The sequence below is a fragment of the Enhydra lutris genome, unplaced genomic scaffold (genome assembly GCF_002288905.1).
Source record: "Enhydra lutris kenyoni isolate GAN:26980312 unplaced genomic scaffold, ASM228890v2 scaffoldscaffold33, whole genome shotgun sequence".
Classification (NCBI taxonomy): domain Eukaryota; kingdom Metazoa; phylum Chordata; class Mammalia; order Carnivora; family Mustelidae; genus Enhydra; species Enhydra lutris.
The window spans coordinates 1,008,758-1,030,818 of NW_019154117.1; the positions used below are offsets into that span (position 1 = coordinate 1,008,758).

Genomic DNA, 22,061 nt, shown 5'->3' on the forward strand with positions numbered 1-22,061 from the left:
GCCCCTGTGAAGCTCAAGGGGCTGCCGGGTCTCAGAGAGGCCCCGGTCACAGACCCTTTCAAACGTCATGTCTGCCTACACATGACCCCCTGGACTTATTCTCCCTCCGTCAACTCTCTCTGCTCAATTTAATGTCATATGAAGTTATGTAAAAAAAAAACACAGGGTATCCACCAGCTACTTCCCCCATCCCAACTCCAGAACGTCTATGTGGTCCTGGTTTCCGCCTGAACTTGAACTTCTGTGGAGATCTAGCTCTGTGGATGGGATGCCGGAGGGCGGCGACCTTCCTGATGACTGATCTGATTTACATCCATTTGCACGATGAGGTGACGGAGTTGGGGAAGGATGTTCTCCTCACGCCCCTATAACCTATAACCTTTCACTTTTGGAAGTCTCTGTCTTGAGTCTTCCCAGCCTGCCTTCGCCGCCTCCTCTTAAAACAAGGGTGTTGCTACTACACTTGGTTTGTGAAAAAGAATCACAAATCAAACCTCCGGTGTGTTTGTTAGTTTTGTTTAGTTGACCGGAAGGGTCAGCCGAGGGTCAGCCAGCCGTTTCCCGTAGCAGGGCCCAAGCACTGGCCAGGAAGCCACGAGATACTGCCAGGGTTTGGAGGAATGTGAAGACACAGAGACATCAAGCTTCCCTGCACACGTGACCTAACCCACGGCACACACGGGGTCCCTGTCTGCCTGCCTGACGTCCCAGGCCGGGGAACCAGAGGACGATGATAGGGTCACAGGGCACCACGGCCACCACCATCTCCAAAACCTGGACCTCCGTCTTCACCCGTGTGCGGAGCGCCACAGAGCTGCTGCTCCCGGCACGGCGACCCCGGGGGCTCTCCCGGTGCGCTCGCTCCGCGCTCTCCGCCTCGCCCGGCCTTCCTCCCGCGCTCCTCCCGCGCTCCACCGAGGGGCTGGGACGCACCACTAGCAAAAACCGCGTAAGGCCCGGGGCACAGCCGCGCCCTCCCTGCGTCTGAACTTTGCCTTGCCCACCGCTGGACCGCGATAAAATTGTGCCAAACACACCGGCGAGCGACTGAATGAATGACCGTGAATGAACGAATGGAGATAGTGTCTTAGAACCGGGAGCTCTCTCCAGCCTTACACTAACGGAGGGAAACAGGCGTGGGTAATCCCAGTGACGACCCAGTGACGACCCCCTCTGTTAAGAACCGGCCTGAGATTGCAGGCGACTGGGCGTCCTGTGGGTCCACTTCTTGTCTAGGCCACAACCACCCTGTCTCGACAGAACTGTCCTCAGAGAGACTGGGGACCCCAGGCCTCCCATTAGCCCTGGGCTCAGCTGCAGTCGAACTCCAGAGTGGAAACAGTATTCAATTTAAAAAAAAAAAAAAAAAAGCCTGTGGGGGAGATTCTAAAGCAGAGGGACAAGTGTACAAATGCAGGACAAGGACGCCAGGGCATCAAGACTGAGGGAGAGCTGGTGGTCCTGGACACACCCAGCCCAAGCCCACTCGGGTGGGCAGAAGGTCACGCAGGCCCCGGGCCATTCCTAGCCTTCCCAGCCTGGCCGAGCCCCGCGAGTCCCTCAGTCACCGCATCCGCCCCCTGCCCGGGTCCTGGGTCACCTCCCTGGGACAGAGGTTGGCACAGCCCTCGAGAGAATGTTCTTCCGAAGAAATGGGACATTTTCTGTCATGTCGGTTATCGGGGCGGTGTGAGGAGATGATGAAGGTCAAGTCACAACACACAGCCCCATCTTTCCTGCAGTGTCTGATGGGTGTGCCGCTGAGTAGGACACCCAACACCCTCTGGGATTGAATGCTCGGCCAGAAAAAATTCAAAGACTTTGTAGAGAACAATGCTAAATTATAAATGTACAGATTCGCATTAGAACTTAGTGAAAAACACATTGCCGGCCCATTCTATCATCGGTCATTGTTTTTTCCACTTTACATCTGGTGATTCTTCTCTGCCCTAATCAATACCATCACCTTGGTCCCCCGTAGAGCAGAGCAGAAGGTGTCCTGGAGTGTGAGCCGGTGCAGTCACCCTGCCGGCCACCACTAGGTGGCACTAGCTACCTTCGTGTTCGCCCTCCAAGGACCACGTTTGCCTGTTAAGTTTTATGAAAGGAGGTTAAAAACTGGTCGCTCTGCAGTAGTAAAAATTAGACCAAATTAGGTCTTATATTATGATTCCTGACCTGTTACCGGCCAGGCTTAGCTGCAGACCGAAATGTGTTGGCCCGCGATCCTCTGGGGGCAGAAGTGCACGCAGTGCACGAGCATTGCTCTCCCGGTGACCTGGGAGCATCACGCTGTGTCCTAACGTCCATTCCTAGACCTTCACGTTTAGGCTTCCGGACAGACCTCTCCCGATCAGGCACGGCATTAGGAAAGAGGACCACAGACGCGGTGACAAAGAAAGCCCGCAGGCTTCGGAATGCGGGCTGCTGTGGCGGGCACGGCTCCAGTCTCTGCGGGAGCAGCCGTGGTCCCGAGGGAAACAAGACCGCACAGCCCAGGGCAGCCCGTGTGACCACGTCTGCTTCGGGTGCCCGCAAACCAACCCCTGACCTCCACCATCCATCCTCCCGACCGCAGGAGCGGAGGGCTGTGGGGTGGTCCCTGATAACCCCAGGGCAACACGTCTTCTCCAGGGTCTGTCCCGGCACCTCGCCGTGACCGCCTGCCAGGGGGACTTCACAGCCGTTTCCCTGTTTGGCTCTTCCAGCTCAACCCTAGCGAACTGCGTATTCAAACAGAGCCTTTCAGGGGTCCAGTCACCAGGGCAGGTGCTGGAATAAAGCATGAGCAAAGGGTCTGAACGCGCGTCCACCTCGGAGCCACAGGTGACGGCTGCGTCGCATTGTGGGGAGCTGGAAGCCGGCCCTTGAGGACGCTGTTGTCACACTCAGCCAGTTCACAAAGCACAGGCTTCTGTGCCTAAAGGATCAAGACAAATACTTTGGTTCTAGGTGCAGGAAGGGCTTCATTCGTTTAAGGACGTCCAGCCTTTCTGGCGGGGAGGGGAGAGGGTCAATCAGACCGACACTCGTCGGTTAGTTTCATCTTTATATTTTTAACGGCCAAGTGTCCCTAATATCGAAGCAAACTTTAAAACAGACCCGTCCCTTGAGTTTTTATTATGGAGGACAGGGAGGAGGATGAATCATATCTACGTTTGTACTTACTTAACTTCATTTGCATTTTTTAGGACGAAAGTATTCCCAGTCTCTAAGGAAAAAATTTAAATTAGACCTGTTCTTAAGTTTTTATTATGGAATCTCTAATATCTAATTAACAGTCCTCTTCAAGTCAAAGCCTACTTTTCAGTAACTGCCCACATGCCTGAATTAATTCAAGTTCTGACATGTCCTTTTTGGGCCGGAATTATTTAAAAAAAAAAAAAAAACTATGTATACCGATCAAATTAACAAACTCAAGAAAGTCATGTGCACCTTATCTAAACAGATGGGATATCTGACATAATTCCTGTAAGTCCTTTCCCATGACTGCCTAATTAATAGAAAATTCTTCCTCTATTTGCGGAAACATAAACACCAGCTCTTCTAGAAATATTTCTGATGAGCAATTAAAATACATTTAATCCATAACTTAAATCACACAATCCTTCTTTATTGATATTTTTGGCATCTATGAAAATTCAATGCCTATTTCCAAGTTGTTATAAATTTAAATAGGCAAGAGCCTTTTTATTTTTTTTGCCAGAAAAGTATTTTCACAGTCTTTATCAGATTCATTACTTTCTAATATTTAATTCTCTTTTTAAAATTTTTGATTAAATTCGAGAGGTATGAATTTACAAAGGCACACGGGGTTTACGGTGGAACGTGAGTCTCCTTGACACCCCTATTTTGTGCTCCCACAGTAACTACTTCCACTGCTGTGTTTCTGTATTTCTTCCAGAATATTTTACATTCTATCAGCACATATCCCTTGTTTGTAATTTACACTGGATTTTGGAAGTAATTCTAGACCTCGGCGGCCTCTCACCCTATGACTTTCATTGTAACTGGTTTATTTCCCAATGCCAGACTCCTAGTTTGTTTCAGACTTTGTCAGTTACACTGTGCTGGAATAAATACTTTCATGGACACATAGTTACACCTAGAGGGAAGAATAATACATACCTAGAAACAAAATTGCAAGTAAGAAACCCTATGTGGTTTTATTTTGGATGGATGTTGTGAACTTGCCTTCTTTGAAGGCCTCATCATCTCACACTTCTCCAGCCGAGTGTGGGAGGGCTTACTCACCACACCCTCACTGCACATCCTGTCCGTTTTTACGTGGGTCCATTTCACAGGTGAACTTAACAGAGCACCTAGTTTTCACTTGCATTTCTCTTATTATGAAACAGAACAGCTTTTTCTACATTTATGTTTTCCTAAGTAGGTACTATATCTGCTTTACTACAAACTACCTCCTGACATCCTTTGCCATGTGCCTGCTAGTTCAAACTTTTACTGACCTACAGAATTTCTTTATATATTAAAGATCTTAACCTTGCCTGTGTATCATGACCCATATGGATTCCCAGTTTATTATTTCCTTTGATGACATGTCTTTATTTTCAGGTAGTCTTACTGATATTTCAGGTGGTCTTACTGATATTTCGATAGTGTAAGATACAGACACATGCTCTCCTTTGGTGCAAAGACCTACTGCATCTTTTCTGGGTATTTCCTTAGTTGCTGCAAGTGAAACAAGCCGGCTTCAACCTACTTAGCTGTGAGTCTCTTCTCACCAGGCTGTTTCCTGACTTTTTGATGGGTCTGTGTGGCTAGTCTGAGCTCCAGTCCTCCGTGATTAGATCAACGTGTCATTTTGCTACTGCTGTGGAGGGATTCTGTAGATATAACTGAAATCCCTAATTAGCTGACTTAAATTCGTGAGATTACACTGGGTGAGCCTGGCTTAATCAGTCGAGAACCCTTTTTCCTGATGGTCTGCCCTGCAGATACGGGATTTGCCTAGTCAGTCCCTCTCACTGTGTAAGGCCAGTCCTTGTGCGACACCTGTACGTGTGTGTGTGGGTACACGCATGTAGAGGTGTGTGTGTTTCTAAACATGTACGTGTGGCATACGTGTACTTAGATAAGTGTGTGTGTGTTTTACACACTAATCTCTAAGTGGTCACACTTCCTCAAAGGATCCCGGAACACTGCACTGAGAGCCACAGAACATGTGGCCACACACGGCATGTGGTCCGTGCACAGTGAGACTGCCCATCTCTGGGCCCGCACGTGGGCGGGGGGCTGTGTGTCGGCACATCATAAAGGGAATAACGAATGCATGAGCAGTGGCAACCAGTGGCGTGGCCCGCATCCGCAGGGCTTCCTCCACGGCTGCCATGCAGGCCCTGGCGTGGAGAGGCCACGGGAGCTGGCAAGTAAGGGGTTCCAGGCACCGTGGAGGCCACGTGTCCCACCCTGAGCTGTTCCCTGAAGGGCTGTCAATGCCGCGTTTGGCCAAATGCTCTTGCATCCTGTGTTTGACCACCAAACCATGGCAGTGCAGTCGCTAGCTGGAGCTCAGTCCGTGATTATGGCCTCAAAAAGAGGCCTCTGGATTGGAAAGGTCCCTGAATCAGAAGATGCTTTGTATCACTGTGGCTATTTCCTGCTGGGCTACGGGCCCGTGCCATGTCTCTCCCAAGAGAAGGGATGCATGCCCACAGGGGGTCCCAGGCCACGTGGGTCGGAAAGGGGGGCAGCTGGACGGAGGGTTCTGCATTGGTGGATGCTGACCTTTTCCATGCCACAGCCTCAGTCACCTGCTGGGTCTGGTGGTTTCTGGCCAACACCAAGCGGTGGGACAAAGAGGCACCGGACACAGAGAATGTGTCCCTTAACAACCTGGTCACCGTCTCCTAACACACCTGCCCTGGTACGGGCAGCCCTGACTGCAGCTCCCACAAAACACTGCCACATCCTCGCTGAGGCTCCGTGGGCTGGTCCACAGCACCTGGCCACGTGACGTTCAGACAGACAGCTACTCCGTTCCGTTTATCAGAGAACTTGTTCCCTGACCATCGCACGCAACTCTCGTCTCTGATCTATCGTCAGCAGGACTGGGAGCACCTGGCAGTCTGGGAGCACCTGGGAGCAGTCTGACTGCCCACCTGGAAAATTCTCCCTAAACAAAACCTCAGATTTTATGCTTTTTTATTTCCATTGTACTTTCAGCAACTTGCATCATGAGTCAATACCCACCTGTATGGTTGAAATGTTTGAAAAAAAAAAAAACCAATTGGTAAGAAAATGGAAATAATTATTAACAAAAGAATCAACTTTCTACCACCAATGAAAAAATACAAAGGAAACAAAAATAAGTCATACACCCACACATATATGGAGATGATTCATTATAAATAAAAATCAATAAAAAAACACCTTCGCTTTTTCCCTCGCAATTCAATCACGCAACCAAACCCCAAAATACACCCCAGGTCGAACTGAACTGCCTCATGAAGAAACAGGAACTTCTAACCCTTGAATTCCAGACTTGACTTTCTACGTGTTCTACAGCCTCAATGCGGGGTTCGTGGCCCTGGGGAGCCACGCCATAAACAGCCCGAGACGCTCCCTGTCTGGCCCCCACAAACCCCCGGTCCCCCTGCTTCCATCAGCACATACTTGACACAATCGACCACCGTGCTCTGCAGCTCGCCACTTCGGCAACAGATCCCTCGGCTTGCTCGGAGCAGGTTCTGGACACGAGGCTCCCCCTCCCGTGCCGACCGCGGGACGTTCAAGCGCACACGGAGCGGGGAGGGCACGCTCGCAGGGGCGCACGGGGCGGCAGGGCTGGGACCCACACATGGCAGGCGGGAGCGCACAGCAGCGGGACGGGGGGGGTGCAGCGCACACGGAGGGCAGCGGGGAAGGAGCGTGTGGCTCCGTCCTGCCACGTCGGGGGATAGCAAGCAGGGGACACGTCAGCACCTTTCTGTGGCCGGGCTTGGGGAAGGAGTACGATTTGATTCTGGAAATTATTCCACCCGCCGACCACGTCTAGAAACCATAACGGCAAAGAGGGGAGAGTCAATGTTTCAGAAAGCAAACACATGACATGCTATTCCGTCTGGCTTTGTGTCCACACCACCAACCCCTTCCGTGCCCCGCAGGGATGCTGCCAGCCGCACCTGGTCATGGGGGAGGTTTCAGGGAAAGCCCGCCCCCTGAGCGGAAGGATCTGGAAAAATACCTTGGTTCATATTTCCCATGGGAAGCTCTAGAGTCAGGGCTGTCCCGTTCAGCAGCCCCGTCTCCTATAGATACTACATCTCGAATGAGACAGATCATTCTAAAGAAACCAGAAGTAAGTGCCCAGTTGTGTTACTACATCCCCGGGGGCTGGTCCCGTGGTTTGTGGGAATTCCTTGATTTGGACACGTGGGGCAGGCGCATTTTTCCTGTCTGCGTTGACATGCAGTCGATAAAAGATTTTCCGAGATATCTGAGTTCTTGAAGCTACTGGGTGATGCGTGGCTCCGCGCAGGGGCTCCATTTTAGGCGTGGGTGCTGAAGTTGTCTGGTATTTTAGCAAATTCCCTCCCTCCCTGCCAATCAGGGGACAGGGGCTGCCCCCGAGAGCCTCCCTGCTGCTATGTGGGCACAGCCCGGGGGCGGTCAACCATCCTTACTGTGGGCAGGACAGCCATTCCGCTTTCTGCCGGTGGTTTTTTAAGGATTAACAGGCAAAAAGGGGGACGTGATGCACACTCACGGGAGAGGATTTTTATGCTTTAGAGATGGTATTAAAGGACACCAAAGGTCCACACCGAGATCCCCAAAAAGGAGCAGGACCCGATTCCTCCTCTGGGTTTAAACCTGTGTGTCTGTTTGGAAGAGTCGGGAGCAGGCAGGGAGGCAGGATTCTCCCTGCAGGAGTGTGTGCTGGGCAAGCCCACGTGGAGATGCGGGGACCAGTCACACTCACCTCCTACAGATGCGGAGGGAGAGCTGCATTCTGGCCTTTCTAGAGGCTTCTCTCAGATGATGCTGCTGAACATCCGGTCCCCACCCAAGCCCCCACTAAGCTACCACCAGACCAGCTCTCAGGAAAGGTCGAGGCTCTGCTAACGATGATCTCACCAAAAGAGCCGGGCGGACAAGCTCAGTGAGACATCTTGGGCGGCAGACCGTGTGCACGGTCTCCTGCATCCTGCCCCTCATTTCCCAAAGGCGCCAGGAGGCATATTTCCGATTTAACACGGGCGTCCCGGTCTAACCTACGAAGAAATGAACCTGGCCGGCCCAGAACTGGAAGTCAGCCAAGTCCGGCTGACGTCCCCAGCCCCAGGTTATCAAGTGTGGCAGGAACAGTCGCGGCTAATCCCACAGGCTAACCCACGCCTCTCCTGGCGCTAGCGTCCCGCAGCTCCCCCGCGGGCCCTGCTCTCGTAACTTACGGCAGGATTGGCTCCCGGGAGGGGCGCGCGGGCTCCGAAGTTGATGTTCCCTGGGTGGAAAGAGCATGGGCAGTTACGGCTACGTCCCCGACACCCAGCGGCTCTCTCCTCCCCCCGGGGGGAGGGCACTCGGCCTGACCGTCCGCCAGCCTGGCCCAGAGGCAGTGTCTCCTCCTTCACTCGGAGTCCTCACCCGCGAAGTAGGACCAACCCGCTTTCTCCAGCGAAAGCTATCAGCTACGTGTGATTCACTGGAGTGACCCGACCTCATCTGTCATCAACCGGGAAGAAGCAGCCCTGTCCCCACCGTGATCGGGGACAGGCCGACTGTGAAGCCAGCCTGGTCGCCGTCGAGATCGTAGGGACTGAGGCTCCCGGTCAGGGACCCACCTGTCTGCCCGCCGATCTTCTGGCACGGAACTGTGAGAACTCTCAGCAGTCCATCGGGTTTGTAAGAGTAATGCTCCACCAGCTGAAAGGGAGGAGGACAGAGCCATAAACACCAGAGGCAGGACATGGGGAAATCCTTCCTGGAACAGCCGACGCCCCTTGCATCCCTGAAACGCGACTTGAGGACAGCCCTGGACAGCAAAATGTGCTTCCTCGGGAGGTCGTCCTGGTCCGTCCTCATGCCTCCCCCTCAGAACACTCACATCCTGGAGAGGAGCCCACACCCCACCGTCCCTCTGGACTGAGGCACCCTCGATCCACCCCTCCCTCCATCCACCCCTCCCTCCATCCACCCCCACTTCCCTTCCGTTTTTGGTACCAAGTTCCATTTATTTGTTTGTTTTTCTTACACCTATATAATGTTATAAAAACATTTATAAATATAAATACATTATATATATATTATATTATATATACATATATATGTGTTATATATATACATATACATATATATATACTATATATACATATATATACATATGTATATATATACGTATACATATATATACATATATATACATATACATATATATGTATATTATATATACATATTATATATACATATATACATACATAAATACATTATATATATATATAAATACATATAAAAACATTATAAAAACATAAAAACATCAGCATGTCAACACTTATTCCTTCATATAGTCATTCAACAAACAGCCTGGGCCCCAAGACAGGACTGAAGGCAAAGTAAGGTGAACAAGACACATTTCCTACCCATGAGGCACTTCCTCTCTTGAAGGAGGGGCAGGTCAAGGAATCACAATATGCTATTATTATCAATTACTGCTCTATGAGGGTTGTGGGAAACGGCTTTGGAGGGACCAAGTCATTGACCCCAAGACTTCTGGGGAGAAGACAGCAGAGCTGGGACATGGGCAAGTGGGGAAAGGAGGCCTGTGGACAGAATGCGGCCATCCTTGGCTAATGGCTCCCAGAAAATTGTGACTCATGGCGTCTAATTGGCCCATTAGAAAATTAATGAACGGCAAGTAGAGCCTGAGATCAAAGTCATGTGCTCTACATACTGAGCCAGCAGGCGCCCCTGAATGAATCTGTTTTATCCTTCCAGCAGCCATTGTCTTCTAAGTTGTGTTTTATTGTGGTGAGATCGACCTGCTAACCAGACACTGCCTTGTGACGAGCCCTAACACACTTGATGCAAGATGCAGGAGCTCCGCCTGGTCTGGTGAATGCAAGAGCTGCTCTCAGCTGGGGACCGGGGTGCCTAAGGCAGGGAGGTTGGGGGACCGGGGTGCCTAAGGCAGGGAGGTTGGGGGACCGGGGTGCCTAAGGCAGGGAGGTGGGGGGACCGGGGTGCCTAAGGCAGGGAGGTTGGGGGGCCGGGGTGCCTAAGGCAGGGAGGTTGGGGGACCGGGGTGCCTAAGGCAGGGAGGTTGGGGGGCCGGGGTGCCTAAGGCAGGGAGGCATCCCGCCCAGCTCTCCAGTGTCACTCCAATATCTGGTGGTTCCTGACAACGTGCTGGACGAGGGTGCCCGGAGGTGGGCATCCCTGTCAGGATTCTCTCTCGGGCAGGGGTGAGCAAACTTATTCTAGAAGGGGCTAGATGGCAATATTTCAGGCTTACACATCCTGCAGAACAATCCTTTGCTTTTTTTTTTTTTTTTTTTAAAGGACTCTTCAAAGTGGGGGAAAAAAAAAAAACACTTCTTGAAGAACTACACAAAAACAGGCAGGGGCCAGGCTGGGCTCGGGGTTCACGGACTCCTCCAGATCACGCATTCCACCGAGCGCAGCTATGGGGAACGGGAAACCGGCCCTGCTGGGCCCAGCTGTTTAAAGGGGCTTGGCTGAGAGGGTGCAAACACACAGCCCCGGCCACGGCCACATGTGGCTGTGACGCACGTGAAGGTGAGCGGCGTGTGCCCACCTCAGCCCGCGAGGGAGTGTGACAGCATTTGTTCCCTGCCTACGTGCCTCCCAGATTAGGTGCCACTTGGGGGGCTTTCCTGACAGTGGGATCAAGAATAAACCCTTTTCAGACCAGAGCTGGAAACACCCTGAGCATGGGCAGCGAGTGCCGACCCCCTTTCTATGCCGCCTTAATTTCGCGGGGATTCCTTCCGCGGTGGCCGAGGCACCGGACCCTTGGTGCTCAGTTGGGAAGGCAGACAGAAGTGCTCCCCGTCCCCCCTGCAGGGCCGTCTGTGCACCTGCCAGTGCCACTGTCCCCAGACACCTCCGGGGTGCGGACAGCTGAGTGGCCCCAGACCTTCTGGAACCTCGGCCCCCTGCCGTCCCGCCCTGTCCATGTCCCCGCCTGGGGCTGGCTTCAGGGCACCTGAGGGCTGAAAGGGTCCCTGCCGGGGGGCGTCAGACAGGGTCCTGGGTGGGCTTTCTCTTCCACGCGACGGCCCCTACCTGCCAGAGTGTGTCGAACTTCTTCCCGTCGGGGATGGAGAGCTTGCCCGTCTTGTCCTTGTCGATCCGGTAGTGAAGCACTTTCCCCTCATGCAGCACACACAGGGCGTATGACCCGTTGTCGTTCCTGTCCCTGATCCTGCGAGAGGACACCACGCATCACGCTCACACCCCCGCGGGCAGCAGTGGCCTTCCTGACCTGGGCTCTGGGGCTCGGCCCCTGCGTCCCAACAGGCCCAACTGGCAGCTCGATGACCCCAGCAGCTTGGTGACCCTGGCAGCTCATGACCAGGAAATGCTGTGTGGCGGGTGGGCCACAGCCACGGCCCGGGGGGGACCCCTGGGTGGACAGCGGGGGAGCCCGGGCTCAGCTCACCCGGAGAGGCTGCATGGTCAGGCCACCAGCACAGGGGACCCACAGCACACAGACAGTCTCTGCACTCACCTCTCTTCCCCGAGGTCATAGTCCCAGCCACTGCCGCTCCACCGGCTGCCAGGGTGTGGTGTGGGGGTGTTTGGGAAGCACTTTACTCAGGGAATTCCGGACCACAGGTGGACCAGAGACCACAGCCCTGCTCCCCAGGGCCCGACTGCATCCACTTACACTGTCCCGTTGCCTGGAGGACAGGGTTGCCCTGGGCCGTGCTGCCCCCCAGGCTCTGCTTCCCTGCACCCGCGGGCTCTCCACCCTCTGCCCTGTGAATAGGACTTCAGAGACCAATAGCGAGCCAAGTGCTTGCCTGCTGCCCCATGGGGAGGAGTGGGCCTGTGGGATTTGCGGGGGGGGGGCAGATCCATGCAGTGGGGACTGCAAAGCAAGACCTGGCCACAAGCCCCTCCCCCGGTGCAGCTCCTTATATCTCCCCCAGCTCTCCCCTGTAGCAACTCAAGCCCTCAGAATCAGGAGCTCTGGGAGCTGGTGAGGCAGGAGGCTTCCCGAAAGCCTTTCTGGCCCCAAGGAAACGGAGATGCCCAGATGTTTAGCATGTGCCCCGATGCACCGCATTTTGGAGAGCGTTCAGAAGTGCCAAGCTGCATGGAATTTCCATGTTTGGGGGATTTCTGATGCGTCCTCCTTGTGGCAAGAGGTCACACCCCCGAGATGTGTTCATGCTGTCCCTGCCTGTGGATTCTTCTCCAAAGGCCGCCTGACACTGAGGGCTGAGCTGGGTCCTGTGGGACTGGAACTGTTTTAAGAATAAATTTCCTGGGCACCTCAGAGGCTCAGTGGGTGAAGCCTCTGCCTTCGGCTCAGGTCATGATCCTGGGATCGAGCCCCGCATCAGGCTCCCTGCTCAGCGGGGAGCCTCCTTCTCCCTCTGCCTGCTGCTCCCCCTGCTTGTGTGCGTGCGCGTGCTCTCTCTCTGACAAATAAGTAAAATCTTTAAAAATAAGAATAAAGTTCTTGTGGGGTCACGCTTGGCCATGCACGATGGGTGGGTTCCTTGTACAGCCCACTGCTCCCGCAGCTGGTGCTGGTGGATTGACACGCCCAGACCCTCTGCGGCATGGCCGCTTCTGAAACCATCCACGGCTTGCAAACAGCTCCCTCCTCCCAACCCAAGCCACTAGCACCCCAGGTGTGAACCCGTCTTCACAGTCCAACCGCCTATTAAGGCCTGCTGCTCGCCATCAAAATAAAAAACCACCACCCAGGAAAGGTAAAACCTATTTTCATAGGGGAGGGGAATTCGGCTTATCGGATAGGAAGCTGTCTTATAATGCAGAACGTGGAACTACTCGTATTTTGTTTATCTCATAAGCATCGGTAATGCCCACAAGCCGTAGTTCGGAGATACGAGAACTACACAAAACGAAGACTGAGCATTGAGAATTTTGATGTTAGGACAATGCTATCCATGGGCTGTTCCAAAAGGTCATTCTCCATGATTTACAGCCTTTCCCCTCTTTGACCTCATGGTCCTGGAAACAAGGAAAAGGGATCCAAACTCAGGTTTTCTGAATTCCTGTCAAAACCTCCCCCCGACTCTACCTTGCGTTAGCCCCCATGGACCTTTTCTCGTTAAAACTAAGACCAAGGACTGCAGGTGGCCCTGCGAGCTCATGCCATGAGCTCTTCAGAAAGCTGAGAAAGGGCCAAGTAAGACCACAGTGGAAACACCCTCCACACCAGCAAGAATTCAAAAGGCCGCTAGTGCTGTCGGGTGGCAGGGCGACGGGTCCCTCTGCGCTGGGCCGAGAGTGTGAGTCGGACCATTTCAGGAGACCGTCTGGGATTCTCTGGGGAGAGCACACCGCTTCGATCCTGGTGAGGCAGAAATCCACACTCTGTCTACATCTGTTTCTGCGTCTGTTGTAAGACACACACGCTTACGCCCTGTGCACCCAGAAAGTGCTGGCGTGTTTACCAGCAGCTTTATCTGTGACTGCCGGAAACCCGCACAGAGCAGCCACGCTCACGGCCTGTGGATCATAGATGCTGGGACACGGGTGTGACGGAACAGCACAGAACCAGGACGGACAGACAGCAGCGACACAGAACCAGGACGGACAGACAGCAGCGACAGAACACAGGCCACGATTCCAGACGCGCAGGGTCCTGAGCAGGCGAAAGCAAATGGTTTGTTTAGAGAGGAGCACCTAGGTCCTGGGTGATAAAACCAAAACAGAAGAAAAACACCCAAAGGGTCCGCCGGACATGAGCATCCAGGAAGTGGTGTCCTGGGGTGTGAGTGGGGCGGGCGTCCTGCGGCGGGGGGGGGGGGGGCTTGCTGTCCCCACCCCGCGGCTGCTGCCCTCCTTCGCACGTGTTAGATTTCACGACAAGGATGGGATAAAGAGAATCTGGTGCGAGGCGGAAAGACAGTGTGTCTGGCTTCCAGACAAGTGACGTCAGCAAAAGTGCACCCCTCCGTCGGCTCTCCCCCGCCCCTGGGGCTCGGGTCCCGGAGGGGAGCCCCTCTCTCCTGGGGCTCCAGCCGGGCAGCTGCCCCAGCTCCTGGGGGCGTGCTCCGGGACCAGCAGGCCTGCTGCCTCCCAGCCTCCGAGCAGCTAGCAGGAAACGAGGGCAGAGAAGGGAAAGCCACAGGCCCAGCCTCTGTAGGTGGCCAAGACCAAGAGCCCTGGTGACATGAACAGCCAGCCACGGGGAAGGGTCTGCTGGCTTCAGGTGGCTCTGGGGGAGGGGGGCTATTTTTAATCCAGTGCACTAGGAATACAGCTCTGGAAGCCGAGGTGGCCTCCTCCCGGCCCCCTCCTACCCCTCTGAGTGCTCCCTGGCCCCGGCACGCCACCACACAGACCCCCAGCGGGGGGAAGATGCAGTCTTCTTCCTGCCCCCAGGCTCAGCCAGCCTCGGGAACGCTCACAGAAGCCCTCCCGTAGTTCTTCTCCGTGAGGCTCTTGGAAGCCGCAAGCTCACAGCCAGTGCGTTTTGCTCTCGTGGAGGGTGGGATTCCCGTGCTTTGGACTATGGCTGGGCCTAGGCACTGCAAGGCACAGCGGCTCTGCAGGGTCAGAGGGCAGCCACCGGCCACCGTGGGCCGAGGTCTTGGGCTCATGGCCTTGCACCGCACAGATGCTGAAGCCCTTGGCCTGTGTGGTGGGGGAGCATCCGTCCTGCCATTCCCAGCCTAGAGGACCTGAACCCCTTGTCTGCCCTCCTCCCCTGGCCTCCTAGGTCAGAGATACTGTGCACTGGTGTGGCCCAGGCCCTGGCGGGGATGGGAGGACCTGAGTGGCAGAGGCACTCTCATGGCCCCCACCCTCCTCCCAGGTCCTGGGACACTGGGCTAGGTCTGCTGCAGACAGAACACAAGAGCAGGGCACAGGCCCGCCACCCCGCTGTTCTCACGGTCCCATGTGTTGTTTCCATGGCGCCACAGAACCTGGCTGGCCAGAGCAGAAAGAGGGCTGGGATGGCAAGGGACGGTCACTGTGGCTGGGGTGTGCTGTACGGATAGACCTGGAGGGCTCCCATGGGCCTGCCCTTCCTGTCCAGGGTGGACATTGCCCTGCGTGGGGCCTTGGGCCAGTCCTCGGCCAACAGTCTGTAGAATGATGGCTTCTGGGGAGCAGAGCTGGAGGGCCGGGAGGGAATGTGATGTAGGGTCCCTACAGATCCATGAAAGAGAAAAGAAAACACCTTCTGGGCCCCGTTACAAAGCGTGATCAGCACAGAACACGGGTCTCCACCCGAGGCCTTCGTCTCTCTGATCTGGTTCATGAAGTGGAGCTGGGCTACACGCGCCCTCGTCTAGCCTCACAGGGGCCTCGGGCAGATCAATGAGCTCATACTGACATCAGCCACAAGCACCTCAAACTCTCACTTCAGACGGGCTGTGCCTCAGCCTGACCTGGGCCCCCAGAACCACACACGTCCGATAACATGGCATCCTCTGACCAGTGACGGCGCTGATGGCCTTCATCGTGGCACAAAGGGCTCGGGCCAGCCCCACGTCATCTCACACATCAGTGAGCAACGGGAAGGGCTTTTCTAAACCCACACTTCGCTTTTGGAATTTAAGTATATTAAAAAAAGGGAGTTGAAGCTGGAGCAGGGGAAAAGCGAGTGGTAAAGAAGAACCAAGAAATAACGTGAGTTTGGTCTCGCGAGAGACACCTGATCTCAAGCGGAGAACACTGCGCTCTCGCCCTCCGACTTCCCCACGCCGGCAAGGAGTCTGGAAACATGCGTGCGTCACTACTGCTGAGTGCTGAACCCAGAGGGAGGACCAGGTTTTCTTTTCTCCATACGTAGGAAATAATATCACCACGTTACTGTCCGTGGAAGAGGTGGTCAAGCGTTACAGTTGAAAAATAGAGAAAATAAAAGGTACTGTTGGGAAGGCTCGGGCAGTTAGGTCAAAGATCACACCACTGCTTTCTGAATGTTGTATGTCTGTTACCTTATTTCCCAGCTTTAAAAAAGTATAGTATGTTGCAATTCTTTTCTTATCCTGAAAAATACACTTTGCCCCTAACTTTGCGTTATTTTAAAAATGATCTCCAAACTATGTGTTTTGGAGCCCACCAATCCTGGGTCCTTCCTCGGGAGGGAGATACATAACTTTTGGAAAATAAGTTGCTTACCTTTTCTAAGAAATTCACTTTTCAGCTCCACCTGAACTAATTTCTCAAGGCGGCACACCGTGTCACTGTGGGGGGCTTCAGAGAGCCAAGCGGCTGCCCCCCAGCAGAGCCCTGGTCCCTGGGGTGGCCAAGAAGGCAGAGCTCTGACCTCTATCTGCAGGACCCTGGCTGGGGGTGTACGGGCGTGTCCCTGTCCTCACGTGTGGCTGGCCAGACCCCAGACATGCACAGGTGTTTTAGTCAAAATACCAGCTTCAGTGCTGACATCTCTTCCTCACGGCTGTGGAGGCCAGAAGTCCCAGATCAAGGTGCGGTGGATTCCAAGTCCGGTGAGAGCCCGTTTCCCGGGCGGTCGGTGCCACCGTCTGGCTGTGCGCTCACAGGGCCAGCCCTGGTGCCTGCACACGGACGCCTCCAGCCTCCTGTTCCCACTAACCCATCACGTCGCCCTCACGACCTCCTCTGACCCCGCCCACCCTCAGAGGCCCCCATCCAAACACGGCTACACCGGCTAGGGTTTACCGTATGAATTTGGGGAGGACACGAACATCCAGCCCGTGACAGCAGGTGGGGAATAATCGTCTCTAGGAACACCGCAGAAGACGGCCCCCCGAGGGTCTGTCGGCCCACACCGTCCATGTCTGCGGTGAAGACCCTTCACGCCCGCACCCTTCATTCTTCCAGCATAGTATGCAGACCCGGATACCTGCCTCTTCCAAATTGCTGCTGTGTGGTCCCGGCAGGCTGTGTGGACGGGAGACAGACAGGGGAATGCTGACACTTCCCAAGGACACGCCCTGGCGCCATGCCCGGCGTGGGGAGCTGCGGGAGGGCAGGCCACCACACTGGTCTCGGTCCAGACCCCTCAGGACCCTGGGTCCAGGCTCTCATCTCCTAGTTCCCTCACCACTGTGAGCAAGCTCCCTTATGCCTGAGTCCCCCTTAGAAAGTCCAGGGTTTACACCCACGAGCCCTAAGGTCCCTTCTCGCCCTAGGCTTCTGCCTCCACATGTGGACTTCACACCCTTATCCATGAGGAGAGGAGAGTGGGCCAGAGTCGGCCGGCATCCCCCCGACACAACCCTGGTGGCTGGGGGTTTCTGGATTTACGTCCTGCATCTTGAGCCGTACAGGTGACGATTCACAGCCTCACGCAGGCCTCACACATTTCGAGACAGGCCGACCTCCCTCCCGTGTCCTCCGTGGTGGCAGGGGCGTGTGCTCTCCCCAGAGAGGGGTCTTGCCACACTGAACCGTAAATGCAAACCAGAGGCTCCAGAATGAAAGCGTGCAACGTCCCCATTTGACCTTCCACGTCGTTCTCTACGTGGAAACGGCCAAGCCTCCAACGTTGCCCAATGGTGTCCCCTGGGTTCCAGGACCCCAAACCAGCTTGCACACGGAGTCCCCAATTCATGATTCGATTCGATTCGTCTTGTGATTTTCCAACTTCACAGCCGTGAAGAGAAAGTGCTACGTGTTCCGTAGAAGCTGTACTTCGGGTTGGAACGTGGACCTTCTCCCGGGCGGGCGATGTGCGTAGTGCGGTCCCCGCCGTGACGCCGGGCAGGGCGGCCGCAGCCCCCAGCAGCCACACCATCCGGGGATCAGATAACGGACCGTTGCGTCACTTCCCACGCAACGTTTCATGACAGGTGAGACGGGTAACACCTGACTCTCAGACGGGCTTCGCAGCGATGATTTAGCCCGACCGTACGCCCAAGTGAGGGGCTCTGAGTGCATTTGGGGGGCTGGGCTCAGCCGTGCTGTCTGTCCCAGAGCGCAGGGCCATGAGCGTCTGTCTGGGGGTGCAGGGGCATGACATACATCTTTGACTTGTGATATTTCCCACCTACTAAGGGTTTGTTGCGACACAACCCCATCGCATGTCAAGGAAGATCTGTATTTTTTAAGCACCTGCAGAGCACTGGACATGATGCCAGCACACTGACACACATCGGATTATCTCAAATCGAGTCCATGATGCCCAGCATTCGGAGCCACACAGATGAGGCTCTTTTCTGGATCGGAGAGCCTCCTTGGTTCTTATCATTCTACCAGGGGCTCTGGGGGGCTTGGGGAGGACAGGCTGGCCTCTGGCCTTGACAGGTCTCAGACAGGGTCATGCCGGGAACAACTGTCCCTGTGAGAGGCAGTGCAGAGGGGATCGGGGGTGGTGAGCACGCGGCAGGCGCTGACTGCCGCCAGACCATGTCCTAGAAGGGCTGGGACCAGACCAGTGTAGGAAACCAGCAGTGCAGACTGAGAAACCCACACGGCCGTCCCCACCCCAAATCCTGCCTTCCTCCTCAATGGAGCGCGGGCCAGGGACCCCAGAAGACACAGAGGAGCCCCGGGAGCAGGTGTCTGAACCATCAAGAAGGCAAGAGGCCTCGATCACTCTTTGGAATAGACCACTCGGGGCTGACTTCATGCACCAAGATGCTGCGTGCACGGTCCCATGACATTTGTGTTGGGAATTAGTCCTAGGAAGACAGTAAAAGTCTGAACCTCAGGGGCAGACGAGCAGACAGGTGCCCCACGAGGAAAACTGTCCCCGCCACGGGATTTCTGTTGGAGGCTGACGCTGTGCCCTTTAAATCCCCACCTCGGCTCCCAACATGGGCCAACCTGGCTACTCTGTTCCGGAGCGTCACTGAGCAGGGACGAAAGGAGACCCGCGCCCCCTGCCAGCCACACTGGGGTGTCAGCTGTGCCACAGCTCCGGGGGATACGGCCCACACCCGCCCGAGATAGCCCGTGCCATCCGTGGCCACGGACCTGCCCCGAGGGGGCGGGCATCCCCAGGATCTCGAGGACTGAGGTCCATTGGACATCGGGTGACAATGAGCAGAACGGAACCCACGCTTCATTTCTGAGTTTGTAAGGCTGACGCCCACACACCCGCATGGGATCCCATCACAGGAAACCGCTCCAACACTCAGCACGTTTTGTTCTCTGTCCTCCTGGCGCTTGATTCCCAGGGACACAAGAGAAGTTAAAGCCCGACATCTGGGGGGCTGTGAGTGAACAGGCCGCAGTGTTGACAGCTACAGGGACCACTGCGCATTCGTCTTTGCCACAAAAAGCAAAACACATGGCAGGATAACATTTCTTTAAAGGTTATGTCCCTCAGTACCTGAAAAGAGGGCTGGCTTTGGGGTTGGACTGGGCAAGACACAGGCTGAATGACAAGGGATGGCTTTGGAAATGTCTTCACGGCGGGCCCACGGGCATGTGGGCTCATGAAGCTCCAGTGACGGGGAAGCGGAGTTGCCCTGTCCCTCTGAGCGGGCCCGGCCGTGGCAGGTGAGGGGGAGAGACCCCATACTTACAAAAACTTTCCGTTTGTCTTGGATCCTATCATGACGATCTGCTCAGACTCAACCCTTGAGATCTTCCCATGGAACCAAGGCATCTTCTCGTGGGCTGTGGTGGCGATCAGCTTCTCCAGCTGCGGCTTCTGGCTGATGATGGCCTGCTCCAGAGCCTGGCCCTGCCACGAGGAGGGCGCAGAGAGGGACAACACACGAATGAGAACAAGACGCAGGAACCCTTTCTCATCTGTCCCAAGTCCTGGCTGCTAATTCATTCATCAAAAATAAAGCCGTAAGATCCGTACACGTGATCTAGTACCATCCAGTAGAGAACTACCAGTGCAGGTTCCAGAAGCCTCTTGAAGCTGGCCGGGGCTTCAGAAACTGGCACGACCCCCCAGGTCCTGAGACCAGCCTCCTGCCCCCTGTGGATCACGGCCCTGCACCGACCTGACAGATTTGGATCAGAACCCGACTCAGCAGCCCCCGGGTGCCGGCCACGAAGGAGACACGGTTTTCCCAGCTGCCCACCGAGGCCACCTCCCAGCGCTCACACGCTCTTGCCTGTACGTGTAAATGTGGCCACAGGGCGCGGAGGACATGAGCTGTGACAACGTGGAAAACAAAATCGGGAGGAGGCTGGCAGCTGGCTGAGTTCCCTTCCCGGGCTCGCTTAGTGGGAGACACAGTGGTATTCTCCGCAGCTGTAAATGAGGACCCCACACTGGGTTATTGGACGGTGTAAAGATGGACAAGAAAAAGTAAAAATAAAAATATAATGAATCCAAATGAGGGGACGTGTGGGTCCCTTCACATACGACGTTCTGGAAAAGGCAGCACTGTAGGGACAGAACGCAGGTGGAGGCTTTTGGGGGCTGGGGTAGGGGCTGCTCATCTTGGTTTTAGTGGGACCTACGGGGTGCTCTGTGTTGGTCAAAAATCACAGCACTGTAGGCCTAAAAAGCTTAGTTTTACTGTATGTAAAGTATAGCTCCACACGTCTGATTGGACTCAAAAATGTAAGAAGATGGTCTAAGGCGTAGCTTGCGCAGCTAACGACCAGTGCTGACCAGGGTGCTGCTCTCCGTCTGTGAGGCCGGATCCATGGAGATCCCATTTGAGGAGGGAAAGCAGTCACCGTGTAGAGTCCCCCAAAACCCTGTCCTGTCACACGTCCGTGGGCGTCAGAGGCCACTGCCACCCGTGGTGCGAGAACCCGGGAAACGCAAGAGAGATGTACAGACACCCAGATCTGAGCGGGAGACCCTCAGCCAGCCCGCTAGCTCCAGACATTGGGGGCTGGGAAGAGTGTGGCGGGAGCTGAGCTGTCCCCCCCGCCCCGCCCTGGGGCCTTTGTGGATGGCGTGTCACTGCATACTCATTAAACACGCACATGTCCCTGTGGCCAACCCGACTAGCTGGGAGTCTTCCTTCCCAGCGGCTGGGAACAACAGGCAGAGCAAGTTCCGAGCGGTACTGAGGGACCATCACTAGGCACAGGCCTGGGGCAGGACAGGGCGCTCTGGGGAATGCCAGGCAGCCAATGAGGGGCCGCTGCAGCCCCGTGTGCTCACCCCGAACGTTCTGCCTGAGACACTTAGGAAGGTACAGAATCAGGAACCCAACCGCTTGGACAGGGCAACCCCCTGCTGACTCCCGGGTGGCCTGTCCGGGGCCCGTGAGGGCCGGGCAGCCGGGGCGCCCTCCCCACGGGACCCCCCAGGGAGCCGGCCACCGCCGGGGCCGGGACGCACCTGCAGGTTCCAGGTCTGCTTCACGTACTCGCGGATGAGGCTCTCCTTCAGGTCCTCGAAGGGGCCTGTCTTGGGCTGCACCCCGGGCGGACGGGGGAAGGGCTTGGTGAGGAGGCAGACCAGGCCGTCGGACTCCTGCGAGTGGTAGTGGCAGAGCTCGGCCGGGCTGCCGTGCGTCCTGCCGCCCGCGATGGCGTAGGTGCCGTTCATCTCGCGCTCGATGGTGTAGTGGTGCGCCTTCCTGCCGTGCGCCACCGACAGCGCGAAGCCGCCCAGGTAGTTCCGGCTCTGCCGCAGCAGGTACAGCCCGTCGCTCATGCCGCCCTGGACCAGGTAGTCCTCAGCCTCCTCCCGGGTGATGTTGCCGAAGAAGAAGGGCAGGTGGTTGGCACTGTCGGCCGCGCTCCCCGCCATGCCGGCGCCTCCCCGTCAGCGCCCACGGCGCACAGCGGGGGTCTTCCTGGCAGGGAGAGAGAAGATGGGACGTGGGTCAGGCCGCGGGCAGCAAGCTCAGGGGCTGAACCGCTGACCCTCGGAAAGCCGGACCAGGTCCGCCCGACTGGCGGGGAGCCTCCGGCAAGGACAGGCAGGGCTCAGGCGCGGCCATTTAGTTTGGGGCGTGAACACTGTCTGTGAGGCCCGGGTCGTGCTCCCTCCAGCACCCAGCCAGGGC

The 22,061-nt window shown here is 55.6% G+C and overlaps 1 protein-coding gene across 2 annotated transcripts in view; it reads right to left on the bottom strand.

Moving 5' to 3' along the window:
- The window catches only part of LOC111153538 (spleen associated tyrosine kinase), a 39,517-nt gene extending 17,669 nt beyond the window's left edge, over positions 1-21,848 (bottom strand). Inside the window, exons 1-6 of one of the 2 annotated variants that reach the window (XM_022512603.1) lie at positions 21,389-21,848; positions 19,653-19,813; positions 11,266-11,404; positions 8,805-8,886; positions 8,415-8,464; positions 6,946-7,014 (exon numbers count right to left, since the gene is read on the bottom strand). In XM_022512603.1, the coding sequence (XP_022368311.1) occupies positions 6,946-7,014; positions 8,415-8,464; positions 8,805-8,886; positions 11,266-11,404; positions 19,653-19,813; positions 21,389-21,802 (915 nt within the window). In that variant the 5' untranslated portion in view covers positions 21,803-21,848. The remainder of the gene's footprint in view (positions 1-6,945; positions 7,015-8,414; positions 8,465-8,804; positions 8,887-11,265; positions 11,405-19,652; positions 19,814-21,388) is intronic. The other variant, XM_022512604.1, reaches the window with a different exon arrangement.
- Positions 21,849-22,061: the final 213 nt, after the last annotated feature.